The sequence below is a fragment of the Notamacropus eugenii genome, chromosome 1 (assembly GCF_028372415.1).
Source record: "Notamacropus eugenii isolate mMacEug1 chromosome 1, mMacEug1.pri_v2, whole genome shotgun sequence".
NCBI classification, from domain to species: domain Eukaryota; kingdom Metazoa; phylum Chordata; class Mammalia; order Diprotodontia; family Macropodidae; genus Notamacropus; species Notamacropus eugenii.
In genome coordinates this window covers 153,138,188-153,153,217 of record NC_092872.1, presented here as the reverse complement: position 1 = coordinate 153,153,217, position 15,030 = coordinate 153,138,188, and the positions used below count along the sequence as shown (strand labels likewise).

The following is a 15,030-nucleotide window of genomic DNA, read 5'->3' as shown; positions in this document are numbered from 1 at the left end:
GATTTAATATCATACAGGGTAGAAGCCCTGAAAGATTTTCCCCATGAGAGCTATTATGGCTGTGGCTAGTTTGCTTCCTTTGGGGTGTGTGGTTACCCAATTAGAACTGAGAGCTCTTTTAGAATGATGGAAAGATTTTGGGGGAGGCAGATACAATTTCCATCCACTGACAGGAAAGTCATCAGTCTATGCGAACAAAAGATTTCCAGGTTAGTTGTGACAATTAAAAACCTGAGATATAGTTTCCAGGTAGTTAATAAATCTATTAGTTAGGCTAGCTAATGATCAATACATTGATGGTCAGTGTTTTCTCTGGGTAAGCAGACAAAACATGGAAAGGCTAAAAGTCAATATATTTTTGGAAAAGAGGGACCCTTTGACAAGTAAAAATCAACCCTGATTGGTGGACATTTGATGAGTGAAGTTTGATCTATCTTCAGCTCTTTCTGCTAAGAATGGGGCTTGATCACAAGACTTAGCCACTTCCAGCAATCTGGACAGAGGAATCCATATCTCCACCCAGACCACTCTGGTTGGTTTTCTCCTTCATAAACTGGGTCCTCCTAAACAACAATGGAGGGGTGCAAGAACATGGGTTTATTTCACATGGGCAAGAAATCTAGATTAGATTCTATTTACACTCTAAATAGATCTCCTAGTTGGGTGGGGTCCTGTCCAAGATTGAGGAGAATGTTCCCTCAGAACTGGGGCAATTTCTTCTATCCACTATGTCATCAGAGACTAGCTGACTGACCTACGTGGGCTGGTCCCTCGATGAAATAGAGGAAGTCTTAATCCTAATTTAAAGTCTGAAAAGATAATAGCAAAATATTAATTTCTTTCATTTGACTGCAACCTGAGTTAGAAACTCAGTTTGCCTCCAGGTAGAGGATGAATGAACAGTCTTCATTAAGATGTTACTTATGTATGTTGGGGATATATATACAAAACCAAGGAGCTAACATTAAAGGTAGAAACAAATATAAACAGTGGTGGCCAGGGAAGGGCATTTTGGCCTGAGAAGTCACAGATAGTGAGTGGTACAAGTGGGCAGTCCACTGACAAACTCAAGGCCAGGGTAGCATTTATTACTGACCTGAAAGCAAGATGTGAAAAGGGAACAGTAAACGACAATCAACCCAATACTGCCATTGCTACTGGAAAGGAAATGTCAGTCTACTCTCCTTGGGCCCCATTCACAACCTTTGCAATTTTTCAAACCAAAATACCCTTTCCTGACCACTATCTCATTCTAGGCATGTTCTCTGATGGTCTGGTTTAGAGTACAATTGGAGAACTCATGATCTCAGAAAGTACAGTCAATGACACTGCCACAATCTCTAATATGGCTGATAATTAGAGGGAAGAGACCTCCAAGGTCACCCAGTCCAACTTGAACAATACAACATCTACAGATAGTCTACAGCTTCCAATTTCCAGGCATATCCTCACCATGATACTATTCTCTTTCCATCTCCACCAGAAACTTAGACTATACTTCTGGATCCTTCCTGGATCCAGATTCTGATAGATAAGACTTTCTTATATTTTGTAGGTAAGGTGACATTTAGGCCTTCCCATCATTTTCTAGTCTCCTTACCATGTGGTAAAGCTGGTATTCTCAATGGCAGATTTATCATGATTTTAGAACGCAGTAAAAAAAATGTTAACTGAATGATTCATTCAATCTAATCTCATAGGCTAGAAGGAAGGCAGAGATCCTATCAACATCTTTTGTTTGTAATCAGAAATTGTTTCTAAAATTATATTTTATTCCTTACAAGCAAAGGTAAATAGAAAGGATATTGTTTATATATTTAGTGTATAATTAATGGTGCCTAATGCAGCTAGCTCTTTAGATTGTTACCTCTGTTCTCTAAGAAAATTATCTAAAGAGAAAATTGAACAGTTAAAATTTACTGAGTTGAAACAATGTTTCTAGACTTTTACTCAGCATTTTCAAATTTTAAAAAAAATCTAATTTCAGCTTTATGTTTTATGGATCTGCCCAGTCCAGAAAATTAAAAAAAAAAACAAAAAACTTCACGTGCAAATTTACAGGTAATACTTACTTTCATGAAATATATTACTATAAAAATGAGACACTAAAAGTGGCACAATAAAGGTCTTATTTATTTTTATCATAGAAAAAAGTTTATTCAATTTCAAAATGTACGTTAAAAATTTACATTGGCATTTTCAAGCATTTCAGTAATGCTTCGGAACTCTACTCTGCTTCAAGGAACAAGTATATTGACCTATTCCATGACAACCTGCCCTTCCCCCTGCCAAACCCCAAAACAAACAACAAAACCTCTTGGTTTAAGAGGCACTGACATGCTACATTTGCTCCAAGACTATGAACACCAAATTCAAGATCCATTAGCAACTGTGTCTTCTTCCATCTCTTCTTCACCATCATCTGTGGGCCCTAAAAGGAAAAGTCATTATTGATTTGAGTGGATTCTTATGCCAGTGAAAGCATTCCTATGTAGTGCAGTATGAAAAATGAAATACAATTATCATTTTGTGGGGGTAATAAATTTGAATTTTTATTGTGGATTGAAACTAAAAGTTTTTAACAAAGTGGCCATACTTACTAGTAATGCTAGTACTAGTACAGCATGAGTTCAAACTAAGCCAAAACACTGAGACTAAATGAAAGGCTAAGTTTGTCCAACAACTGATAAAAAGATTTGGGGGCATTGCCTTTAAACTAAATAATTCTCTAGGTATACCTAAACTGGCGAGTTTAGCTGGGAAATTTTTGCTGTGATAGTCTAATGTTTGTGTTGCTCCTTTACTGGAATCAGGGCAACAGACCTTTTCAGAACCCCAGTACCTGAAGGGAAAAGTTAAGATAGCTGGCCAATGGGCAGCTCTAAAAAAGGTAGCAAACTGGAGAATAGCGCCTCTGAAATTCATCCTCATTGTACCGACCTCACTGTCCCTTTATGTCCAGAGTCATAAAACTTGCTTAAAAATCATTAAATGACTGACTAAATCACACCCTTGTATAATCTCTGATAGTTATCTCTAGAATCCCCTCATATCAGTCAGTCCTTTCCTTTTCTACTTTGGTAACAGAAATAATAACAAGCTTTAAACAGATATTAACAAGTATCCCATTATTACAACTTATCTTTATAGATGTTAAAACATCTTTATCATCAAGATTTTGCTTTAACTAGTCACATGAATGCAATTTTAGTAGTATGAGAAAATGAACTTTAGAAACCTGATTTGCGTTCCCTGCCAGGTATCTGACCAGACTGTAACAATCCCTTCAGTCGCTCCACTTCAGCCAGAGTAGATGCATTAGCAATAGCATTCTGAAAGGAAAAGCAAAATGAAATGCATAATTTTTCTTTAAAATATTGAAAATATCTAGTTTTACAGAGAATCACAGCAAATGTTAAATAACATACTCAATGGTTAAATATTATGGAAGATGTCAAAAATTATAGTTATTCCTTCCACATTGTGACTTTCTCCATTGCGGTTTCATCATATCATGGGTTGGCATTAAGAAATTAAATGGGAATTTGGGAGGAATTTTGCAGAAGCTATGACATGTGGAAAGTTAGCAGATGATTCAGAAAGTTTAGAAACTCAGAAACGCATAAAAAGTATGTGAACAGTATCATATAATATCAACATATTTTATCTTTTAATAACATAATTCTTCAGACTTCTTCTCTGGTATGAAGGGAGGGTCAAAAATGTTCTCCTAGATTTTCCAGATTGCCATGCCCCAACTCCCTCTAAGTGGAAGGGATAATTGTAATTTACTATGTTGAAATTAAAATATACAAGTTCTTAACAAGAGTACTTTAAAGGTCCTTAAATGAGAAAAGTAAATATGGTATTATGTACTAAAGTACTAATTAATTAAAGCATATTCACACTGTGGCCAGTTTATAAAGACACAATAATATATTATATACTTATATCTTCCCATCAATCTTACACATAGGATTGGCTATTGAATACATTCCTACAGGCCACACATTGACTTAAGAAAACCACAAATTAACATTCTCTTATGTTCTACTGTATTTTTATTTTTGTTAAAACATTCTTAATTACATTTTACACGTGGTTGAGGATGCACTCTGGAGTATGCAAGCCTAGTTTGACACCTCTAGGATACACCAAACATGTGAAATAAAAAAGGATTTTTTTAGACAAAAGTAGTTGTTCCATTTTCTTAAGAGACAGATCAGAGCTGTTTACTGCAAAAGGTCCCTTCATAATGAAAGGCAGCCAATAGGCCAGGAAAATGGCAAATCCTAGCCTGTACAAATTCAAGATGAGGCTCTCAAGTCAAAATAGGGACTGTGGAAAAACAGTTAATTTCATGCTAGTTTTTCCTTGTAAAAATAGGACCAAGACTAAAAACTATGGCTTATTCTATTATCTCCTCACCTTGGAACGTCCAAGAGTTACTAAGACTTAGAAAGCTTCATATCTAATCTGCTACAGTTCTGTCTTGGAACTCTCTCAATAATGTTTCCTCAACATATTTACCTTAATAGCTTCTACATCTCCTGGAGATGGTCCACCTTTCTTTTTATCAGTTGGTAAACCAGCACCTGGATTAAAACTTAAAAAGAAAAAGAAGGGAGAAGTTAATTCCAGGCCAAAAGAAAATGCTTCTCTTTTACTTTCAAAGTTTTGAAAGTAATTCAACCAGTGTAGTATCTTATCTTCGTTAACAAACTGATACAAGAATTCTCTCCTTCAGAAACACCAGTACAGTTTACCTTCCTGCAGAGAAAGCAGATGAAATGCTATTATTTTATGTCTGCTTTGCTAATTTGGAAAAAATTTGGCATGTTGCAAGGACTCAATCAATCAAATCATGAATCAAGAACACCCACGGAATACTACAATGATCACTGATAATTATTACATAGTTTTAATTTGTAGGTTGCAAACTGCAAAGCAGGTGGTGTTTCTGAGGATGAATTCCATTTAAGTTGCGTATCTGTGTCTTACGTTTTGGTTCTCCTGGCAATATCCTTTGCAAGCTGTGCACCCCGTTTGCCCTTGAACATTTTCTCTGCCTCCTGACGCTCCTACAGCGATACCACACATAGAGTTAATGTAAACAGGAACACCACAAGCATTTTGATGTATTCCTCAGAAAGTACTGAAGAAAATCTCCCTGAAAAAACTTTAGGGTGGTAAAAGGCTCAATGTAAAAAGACCAAATTTTGAGAATCAAGTTTGAAATCAAAAGGAGACACTATATTGTTGCTTTCACTGGTGCTAATCCCTGAGAAAGGAGTGGCCCATCTCTCCCTTATTGGGAAGAAGTATTCCCTGATGAAATAATAAAAAAATCTCTTTTGTGATGGTCATCATTTGGACAAGGTCATTCTTTCATATAAAGGATGACAGATGATTTATACCTGGGTTTTATCAGATGCACAGAAATCTATAGCAAACTTTGTTATAAAAGAAAATGAATACAATTTACTTAGTTACAGGCTTATCTCTCATGGTTCTGACTGGAACAAAGTTAAGAGAAAAATTAAGTGAAATAGCAAATAAAAGTATAGCATCCACTAAAACCATAAAGACTCTAATTTGCATAATAAAAAATACAAACACTTACTTTTAGTTTCACTTTCTGGAAATCCAATACTCTGACTTGTGGGACTTTATGGATTACATATAGTCGATAATGTTTCTTATTTGTTACAGGATTTCTCAAAATACTACAAGGAAAGGGAAACAGCATTTTCTCTAACCTTATTCAAAGCAATAGCATTCAAAGGGAGGCCATAATAAGAAAGTCTAATAAATAGATTTTGAAAATTAACAATTTACAAAGTTTTAACCATTCTTTCTATATTTCAATTTATAATAGAATCATATTACCTGATAGAATATAACCAATTCCATAAAGAGGGACAATACTAAAACCACTGGGCAGATTTTAAATTTTGTATCAAAATTCTTTATTTCCCATTGTGCAAAATTCTTTCAGAGAGGTTTGAAGGCAAAACTAACTTGGTAATCAGAAGGCCCCTAATTAATCATCAATGGCTAACTTATTTGGCCTTAAGTCCATTCATTTAACCTCTTTTGGACTCATTGGTAAAACTGGGGGTTTGGGAGGGAGTAAGCCAGAATTAGATGATCTTCAATTAAGATGATTCTAGGTCCTGGAAGGTTTGGTTTTTTTGGTAGGGCTGTACTAATAATAACCACAAACGAACTGATTCCATACCTCAGATAAGTCAGTGACTTGAGAGTTGCCAAAGGATCCAGATCACCCTGAAAAACAATTGCTTCAGTGACAAATTCATACAAATTGGTTTTCTACAGCTATCCTACTCTTAAAAAAATAAGCAATGTGTTGAATCAGAAAATAAAGTTGTATAAGAGATGGGCTGTATGGATGTATGGACTATAAAAATTCTATGTTTGCAATTCATAATTCAGAACTAAAAATGACTGTGACTTAGGGCATATCCAGGACCTACCTCTTCTAGATTTCACTTCATTACCTTATTGGGGTATTTATAGAGCTGTTGCTAAATGGCTCATTTTCAATAAAAGTAGTACTAGCTTCCATTCCATATGGGGAAGGCTGAAGGGGCACTAGTGCTGGCTAGAGTGATTCCCAGCTCTGACAGGTATTAGATGAGTGAAAGGGCAAGTCACTTAATCTTGCTGAGTTCCAGACATCTCCTCTTTAAAACAGGGATAGAGTCCCTGCAGTATGTACCACAAGGTACATTTTTTTACTTTCACTAAGTTTGCTATGTGCTGCTACTCCTCCTCCTCCTCTTACTACATTAAACTGTCCTCAACTTCAGAAGATGTGCAGTAAAACTAGGAAATGTAACTAACTAAAAAGTTTTGGCTTCAACCATAAGCTAGGTTCTCTCATGCACCTGCAAAAAGTAAAGTGTCATATAACCTATAACCACCATCAAGGACGAGTCGCTCCTTAAATGAACTGACTCATATTCCCCACAGAGGTTCCAAGTAGGGCTGCCAATTGGCTGGTACTTTATCAAAGTAGCCTTTTTCTCATGATGGGGCATATTACAACGATTTCCTTAATCTTGCTATATTAATGCTACTAAGCAGATTAGATTCATCTAAGTGACAATGTAAAAAGAGTATTACTCCTCTTTTCCTAAAGCTTTATCATTACAACAAAAATTTACTTAAAGCCAAGACAATGTATCAAAAGGTCAACAATGAGAAGACAAATGCTCAGAACCACATATTACTTCCGCAAACATCATTAAAATATGCTCTAAGTCTATCAATGTACTATATGTACCCTATCAATACTAACTTGAGACAAACTACATATAAAATCTAAAGAAATCACTAGCATTCTATAGTATAAACACTAAAACACTTCAAAAAAACTTGTCAAGCATGGCAATTAAACTATTCAAAGGTGCTACTGGATTAGAGATATGAATAGTGGAAAAAAGAACCTTACTTTTAAGTTTGAATATTGCCTCACCAATTTCTCGTTGTTTTAAAAAAGAAAATGTATCTTCTCCCCATTTTTCCTGGTTATTTCCCCTCTCCCAACTTACTACCAAATATTAGGTTTTTTTCCTTAATTAGTGGATGGTCTATTTCCCCAAGTTGATTTGATGATAGACACAATGTTTCATATTCTCTAGCAAATAAAGGTCAGGGATAAAAGAAGAGCAAGTTTTCTTGATCTCTGTTTACGAATATATTTTAGAAATAGGAATTTAAATTTTTATTTTTAAAACTTTTTTGGATCTACATTTGCAATGATTATTCAAAATTTTTTTCAACTTACCAATTCCACAATACTATTGTTGGTAAGAATAAGTTCTCTCAGGCTAGGCAGGGCCTGATCAAGTCCCTCACCTATTCGGCTAAAACAGAATAAAGATTATTATAATAAAATCAATAATTGAATCAAAGAAGAAATAAAGCTTTTTACTCAAGATCTATAAAGAAACCTAAATATGAACAAGATTTATTTTTCTTATGTAACCAATTCACAAACCCATAGCAACTCAGAATTGAATGGTACCTTAGAGATCATGTGGATAGATCAACTCACTGCAGTATGTCTTTTGTTCTTGAAGAGGACCATGACATGAGGGAAGTAATGCCATGAAGTGCAAGTGAACTGGATTTAAGGGAGGGAGGGTAGTAAAAAGTCATCAGTCTTACTTTCTCCTCCACAGACCTTTGAGTTCAGTAGTCAGATATAGATCAAGAGAGCTGGAGATGGCCCAGGATGCATTGGGGGCCCTTGGCCTTTTTAAGTTAAGGTCTTCAATGGGTCTTAGTTTGACTGAGGTAAAGTTCACTCAGTGATTAAGGCTTAATAGGAACTGAGGCAGAGAATGGAGTCTTCCTCATTCTTCCCCCATCTTAAAAAAAACCATCTATCTGGGAGGGAAAGACCCTCAGGGTTTCTGATCAAAACAAAAACAACTGCTATTTACAATCACTCTGACCCAATCAAGGCCCAAACACCAAATAGGGCTTGGCCTGGGACCCACTGCTGGCCAATCAATGAGAGCAGTAGTGATTTGGGTTTAAAAAAAAGATTTCAGATATTAAGATTTATATTCCCTTGGGCCAAAGCACATAGTTAGCAGTTAAGGGTTTGACTGAAGTCATTCTCTTCCAGAGAGATGGACAAACAGCAACCAAGGTGAGTATAAAAAGAGCTATCCAATGGTGGAACTGGCCAGTTGGCAGCACAACTCTTTTCTTTTCCTTCCTTCTTTTCTTCTTTCCCTTTCCTCTATCCACATATGGTATCACATCCCAGATCAACTCATATCCTGAACAGAAACTGAGTAGTGGTCATCCAATCTCTGACTGGAGGCCTTCAGTGATAGGGAACCCACAATTCCCAGAGACAGCCCTTTCTACTTTAGGAGAAAAAACTGACAGCTGTTTCTACTCAAATTCTACAAGCTATAGACCTCACTCAGAGATGAAGTCCTACACATTAAACATTAACCAACCTAACTCACAGGAATAGGACCCACCCATTGTTAAGGGTAATGTAAACTTTTTTTTTAAAAGGCAGAACACAATTTTTTCTTTTAACTTAACTCCATAACCTTTGCACACATATCAAATTTCACACAAATAAGACCAATTAATATTTTCTGTTGGCTACGATGTTGTTTCAAGACAGCAGACTGAACCATGAATCCAAGATAAAATCTGGTAGGAGAGGCAGACACAAAGTGTCAATCAGGTGAGGCAGAAAAAGTTAGTAAATTATACTTGCACAGACCTTTTACTTACTCTCATTTCATAATTAAAAACTGCATATATGCAGAAAAATACCAAGCAATAAACATCAAAAGAGGGCAATAAAAATTATTAAACTAAACTTTTGTCAGTAGCTAATTTCCTTATGTGGATGATCCTTTGCAACGTGAATTTTAGATACATGAAACAGAAACTAGGATTAAAGACTGCCATGAATTATTTGAATTTCTGTGAAAGAATAAAACTTTTCAGCTTTAAAAAATTTCAGCATACCTGCAGCTGCTTACCATGCTTTAAGCTAACAGCTAACTCAGGGGAAAAACTAACACTTACCATATTCTATTATTATTCACCAATAATGTTTTCAGTCTTTTCAACAAGGGAAAACCATCCAACTTTCTGATTTCATTATCAGAAAAATCAATAGCATCAAACTGATCCAAGGTAGCCCCCAAGTTTTCAATTACAGGAATCTTGTATCCTGGAAAACAGTAAAGATATTAGATTACACTGAGGTAGCCAAGGTACACCATAGCTAAAATTAACAGTGTCAGTAAATTAAATCAGGTATTGTTATCCATTTTAGAATCTACACCATGAGAGCACCAGCAATTCTTCATTCAACAAACAGTTAAGTAACCAGTACTTATTAAAGTTTTGAGGATGACACAAAGGAAAGGTATAGTTTCTACCCATATTGGAACTTAAAACCTATTTTGAGAGATGATACACATATGGAGCATTTAAATAACAACACAAGGCAATAATGTTAAATTACTGCTGGTGGAATTATGAACAGGTTCAACCATTCTAGAAAACAATTTGGAATTATGCAAAAGTTACCGAATTGTGCATACTCTTAACAAGAGATTCTGAAGTTGGGACTGGATATAAAAGATACAAGAAAGCCTCAAATGTACAAAACTATCCATAGCATAAATTGTGACAACAAAAAAATGAAGCTAATATGTGTCCCAACAACTGGGGAATGGACGAAAAATTTATAGTGTGTTAATCTGTGCTATAAGAAATTAACAAATAAGGTGATTTCAGATACAAAGATTTCAGAGAAATAAATTATTTATTACAGGTGATAGTGAAGACAGTAGACACATGCATATATGTGTGTATATAAACATATATACACATGCATACATACACAGATATGTCAATGCCCACAAACATTAAAAGGCAGCAAAATTTGGTCAAATACGATGACTAGAAGTTGCTACAAATGCCAACTAAGTTAAAACACACAATTCTCTGTCCTGTTAATCTAGTTTTAGGGAACATACTTTGCTGGGGGTGATTGTGTGTTTGCTGGGAAGTGTACGAAAAAGTATCATTAAATTAAATATAAACATATATGACAATAAACATGGTCAAAGACAAAAGAGTTTTCTTAGAAAAGGTGAAACTTGAAGTGCACCTCTATCTACATTTAATTTAATAATATAAAATTTTTTAAAATAACTGCTCATGGGTGCAATATAAAACTTATGAAGTTTAAGGAATTGGGATTTCACAGAAAAAGGATGAAAGGTCAACCTCCCCATCCTAGTGTGAAAACCATGTTCCAAAGTGATGCCTTCCTTCCATGAAATCTCTCATATTTTAACTCATGCCTTGTCACACCAAGACAGTATTTCATTTTGACCTGAAAATTCCTTCTGTTTAAAGTAATCTAGTCCAACCCTTTCATTTAACCAATAAGGAAACCGAGGTCCAGAGAGATGAAGTGATCAGCATTATACAGGTAGCAAGCTATGAAACCTGGACTCAAACCTAGCTTAAAAAAAAAATCAAAACAATTTAAAGCTCTTTTCACACACAGAATCTAATTCTTCACATCTGCCTGTCCACTTGCGTGGCCCTCAAAAGTCCATGTTACTGTGGTATTTCTCCTTAGTTCACTGTACCTGGTTCAGTAAGTTTCAGTTGGAGGTTAGCTTAATTCAAGTAAGATACAGTACAGTTCCCAACTAAGACAGAATGTGATCTCTACGTGCAAATTAGCTCATAAACATCAGAACTAAAGTGAAGCCTGCCTTTTCAATTTTTCAATTAAGCAGATAAGACTACGAAGGGTAATAAAAGAGAGAAAGGTCAGAATGAACAGCTTCTGAACATCACGGACTACATACACCGTGAGCGTCACTACACCGGAGTACGTGTGAAAGCAGGGAGTGGTCCAAAAAATGGAACCGTTGGAGGGGTCCGTGGTGGCGGGGAATGTCACAAAATGAAGTGAGACTCACTGGGCGGTAAACAAAGGAGCGAGGGTGCTACAGAATAGCGGATAATATGAGACAATAAGGGAGCGGTCGCTACAGAGTAACAAGTGACAGACCGGGCCTGTCACGCTCTCTAAAGAGTTACCCTCTTCCGCGCGCACCAAGAAACTCCAATTTCCTCCACTCTGTTCGCGGGGGTCTCGGGAGCCCGGTGGGCAGGCCCTCGAGCACGCCCTCTCCCTTCCCCGGGCGGGCCTCAGTTTCCTCCTCTGTGTTCGGAGCGGAGGTTGAACCGCACAGCGCGGCGAGCTGCTGTTCTACAGCTTCGGAAAAGGCCGCCCGCGGGCCCGCTAAGCGCGCGCAGGCCACCCAGCGCTCCATGACCCCGGCCCGAGGCCCAGCGCGGGGGCCGCGGTCCTCTCCGTCGCTCCTCCCAGCGCCCTGATCTTACCTCTCAGGTCCAGCTCACGGTCCCGCACGGCGTTGGTGTACTGGGCCGCCTGCTCGATGAGCTCCGCCGTGAGCTTCACCATCTTGTCGCCACAAGGCACCGCAGACTCCGCTCCTTCCGGCCCCCAAAGAATACCCAGCAGCCTCCGCGCACCGCCCCCGCGGTCGGACAGAACCAATCACGGGCCTCGGGAGGCCGCAGCGTGTTCAGGCCAAAGCCATCAATTCGCGAATCACGGAGATCGGAACTACTGCCTGTCTTCCGCCAGAACTTCGACCAAAGTCCCAATCGAGCTCCCGGCACTCACTGTTTTAAAGTCCCTTGCGTTGCTCTCGTGGAGCCACCTTTTATGTCTCTTACAGGCTCGTTTAGGGTCCTTTGCAAAAATAGGGCTAAATGTGTGCTTTGTAGGGTGAAGGAACGCAGGACAGCGTGTTTCCGACGCATCCATTCAGTAGCTAGCTAGTAGCTAGCATTTATAGAGAGCTTTAAGTTTTGCAAAGCGCTTTTTTTTTTCTGCTTGTGTTACCTCATTTGATGCTTCTGGTTATGGAAAAGCATTTGGGCAAGAAAAGATTCTGCTACTTCCATTAATTTATTTATAGCAAGAAAAGACTCACATGTACAAAAAGATCTTCATAGAAACTTTTTTTAAATAATGCGCCAGCGACTGGGAATGACAGAATGAATTGATATATAAATATGATGGGATAAATTACATCATAAGGAATGATGAATATGAAAACTCCATGGGAAGATTTGTAGAAAGTAGTGAAGCAGAATTAAGAAAGCCGAATTAAAAGAACAGTATAGAGCAACAAGGTAAATACAGATAACATCAAGAGGTAGCAAAACTGGTGGTCAAATATAAGCAACAGAACAATGTATCGTACTAAGTTAGAACACACATTCTTTTTGAATATTGAAACCAGCCTTTGATGGTTGTGGGGACGGGGATGGGGGTGGAGGGTGGGGGGGTGGTATACCCTTTGAAGAGACATTTATTTGAGGGTTGTGAAAAGTGTTGTATAGAGAAACAATGTATCAAAAAGGAAATAAAGTAGCAAGTTATAAATCTATGAAAGCAATCTCTAGAAATGTAACTATGCAGACTTCCCTCCTAGTGAATATGCTAGGAATATTATTTCTATTCCTTTTTTAATGGATAATACCTAATAACCCATACTTAGACCATAATAATTAGAATTGTAGCCCCTGGGTTGAGAAATGTCTGTTGAGTTTCTAGGCAGGGTTGGGCCTAGTAGCCACTTTCTGTTGTGCCCCTTCGCCTAGCAGCCCCTCTCTTTGTACCCCTTTGCCTGGCAGCTGCCTGGGCCCCCATCTCTGTTGTACCCCTTTGCCTGGCAGCTGCTTGAGCCCCCCTCTCTGTTGTGCCACCTTGCCTAGCAGCACCTAGGAACCCCTGTCAAAACTGTTCTGTGAAAAATGTTTGCTACTGGAACTGCAAGACTGTACTGGGAAGTGCTAAGATGCTTAAAAGGCACACACACCTTTGTTCGGGGCTGCCTCTTCTGAGGACAGCCGCCGGCTAATAAAGACGCTCCCAAATTCTCAATTGACTCTTGCCTGTGCTTGTCTCGGTCTGTCCATTTCAGTATCAGAAAAAAAAGAGCACTATAGTTGAATTATTCCTGTTCTAAAATCTATGGTTTTGTGCTATATGATATAGTAAATATTGAGCCTCTTCAATAGCTCTGAAACCTTTGAAAAAATACATGAAATGACTCATTGTAGCATAGAGGTTTTGACAGATTCCTCCAAAATTGAAAAGCCCACAGTCCAAAGATCAACTTGCTAGCTGAGAGATATTTCTTACCAAAATTGTGGCCTTTAGGTGATGGATTTGAAGGGTGCCACAACATTTCATTTATATCATCTGCTAAATCATAGAGTATGTTAAGGGGGAAAAATGTCTTCATTGCTTATAGTTATATCAATTAGAATCAAAGATTTGTTAAATAATGCAGTTGCAAGGAGAGTGTTCTATATTGACATGGTGACTCAAGTATCAGGCATAATCTGGAGGCTTTCATATATCTTCTTTTTTAAAAAAAATTTACATGCATTTCTAATTTATCCCTCTCAATATTCTACCCCTCACTGAACAACAACTAAAAAAAGCCCCACAACTTGAACAGGCATAGTCCAGCAAAACAGATTTCCACATTGGTCATCTCTGCATTATTAACCTCTGTGGAGGAAGTATTTCATCTTCAGTCCTCTGGAATCATGGTTTATTGTTCCACTGTCAGAAATTTAAATTCTTTCAAAGTTGTTTTTCTCTGCAAGGTTGTTGTAATTGCACAAGCTGTTAAAGATCTGCTCACTTTGACATAAATTCATAGAATTCTACCCAGAAGTCTATTTTGATTTTTTCTTATGACACAATAATATTCCATTATTCACATATACCATAATATTTTTTAGCCATTCCCCAATAAGTATATACCCCTTTAGCTATCAAATTTCAGCTACTATGAAAAGTATTGCAATAAATATTTTTGTACATATATGTCCTTCTTTCTTTGATTTCTTTCAGAGGATAGGCCTGATAGCGATATAGTTGGGTTAAGGGATATGCACTGTTTAGTAACTTTTGGATCCTAACCCATATATTGTTTTCCAAAATAGCTGGATCAATTCACAGCTCCAACAATGAAGCGATGTGCCTATTTTCCCATAGCTCATCCAATATCTGTCATTTTTCCTCTTTGGTCATTCTTTTTCAGTCCAATGGATATGAAACAGAACCCCAGAGCTACTTTAATTTGCATTTCTTTATTTATTAATGATTCAGGGTACTTTTTCCACGAGGTTATTCAGAGCTTGGATTTCTTCCTTTGAAAATTGCCTGTTCATATTCTTTGGCATATTTTTATTAAGGAATGTCTTTTAATATATTTTCAAGAACAATTTAAGCATGTACCTTAGCGTTAACCGTCAGAGTTACAAATGAGGACAGAATGTTCATCTCAAGGAGGTAGAAAAGCAACTCAAACATCCAAGCTGCTCATAGCATATAATCTCAAGAACTCATGAGATCTTAACACTTACAAAATCTCC

At 37.3% G+C, this 15,030-nt stretch overlaps 1 protein-coding gene across 1 annotated transcript; it reads right to left on the bottom strand.

The window, feature by feature from the left end:
• Window positions 1-2,131: 2,131 nt before the first annotated feature.
• SNRPA1 (small nuclear ribonucleoprotein polypeptide A') lies at window positions 2,132-12,175 on the bottom strand. Its single transcript, XM_072616891.1, has 9 exons — window positions 11,947-12,175; window positions 9,595-9,742; window positions 7,814-7,892; window positions 6,242-6,288; window positions 5,624-5,726; window positions 5,002-5,081; window positions 4,531-4,606; window positions 3,239-3,332; window positions 2,132-2,431 (listed from the first exon to the last, which is right to left on the bottom strand). The coding sequence occupies exons 1-9, from the start codon at window positions 12,026-12,028 to the stop codon at window positions 2,373-2,375; spliced, it is 768 nt and encodes a 255-aa protein (XP_072472992.1). The 5' UTR covers window positions 12,029-12,175; the 3' UTR covers window positions 2,132-2,372.
• Between the last annotated feature and the right edge of the window lie 2,855 nt (window positions 12,176-15,030).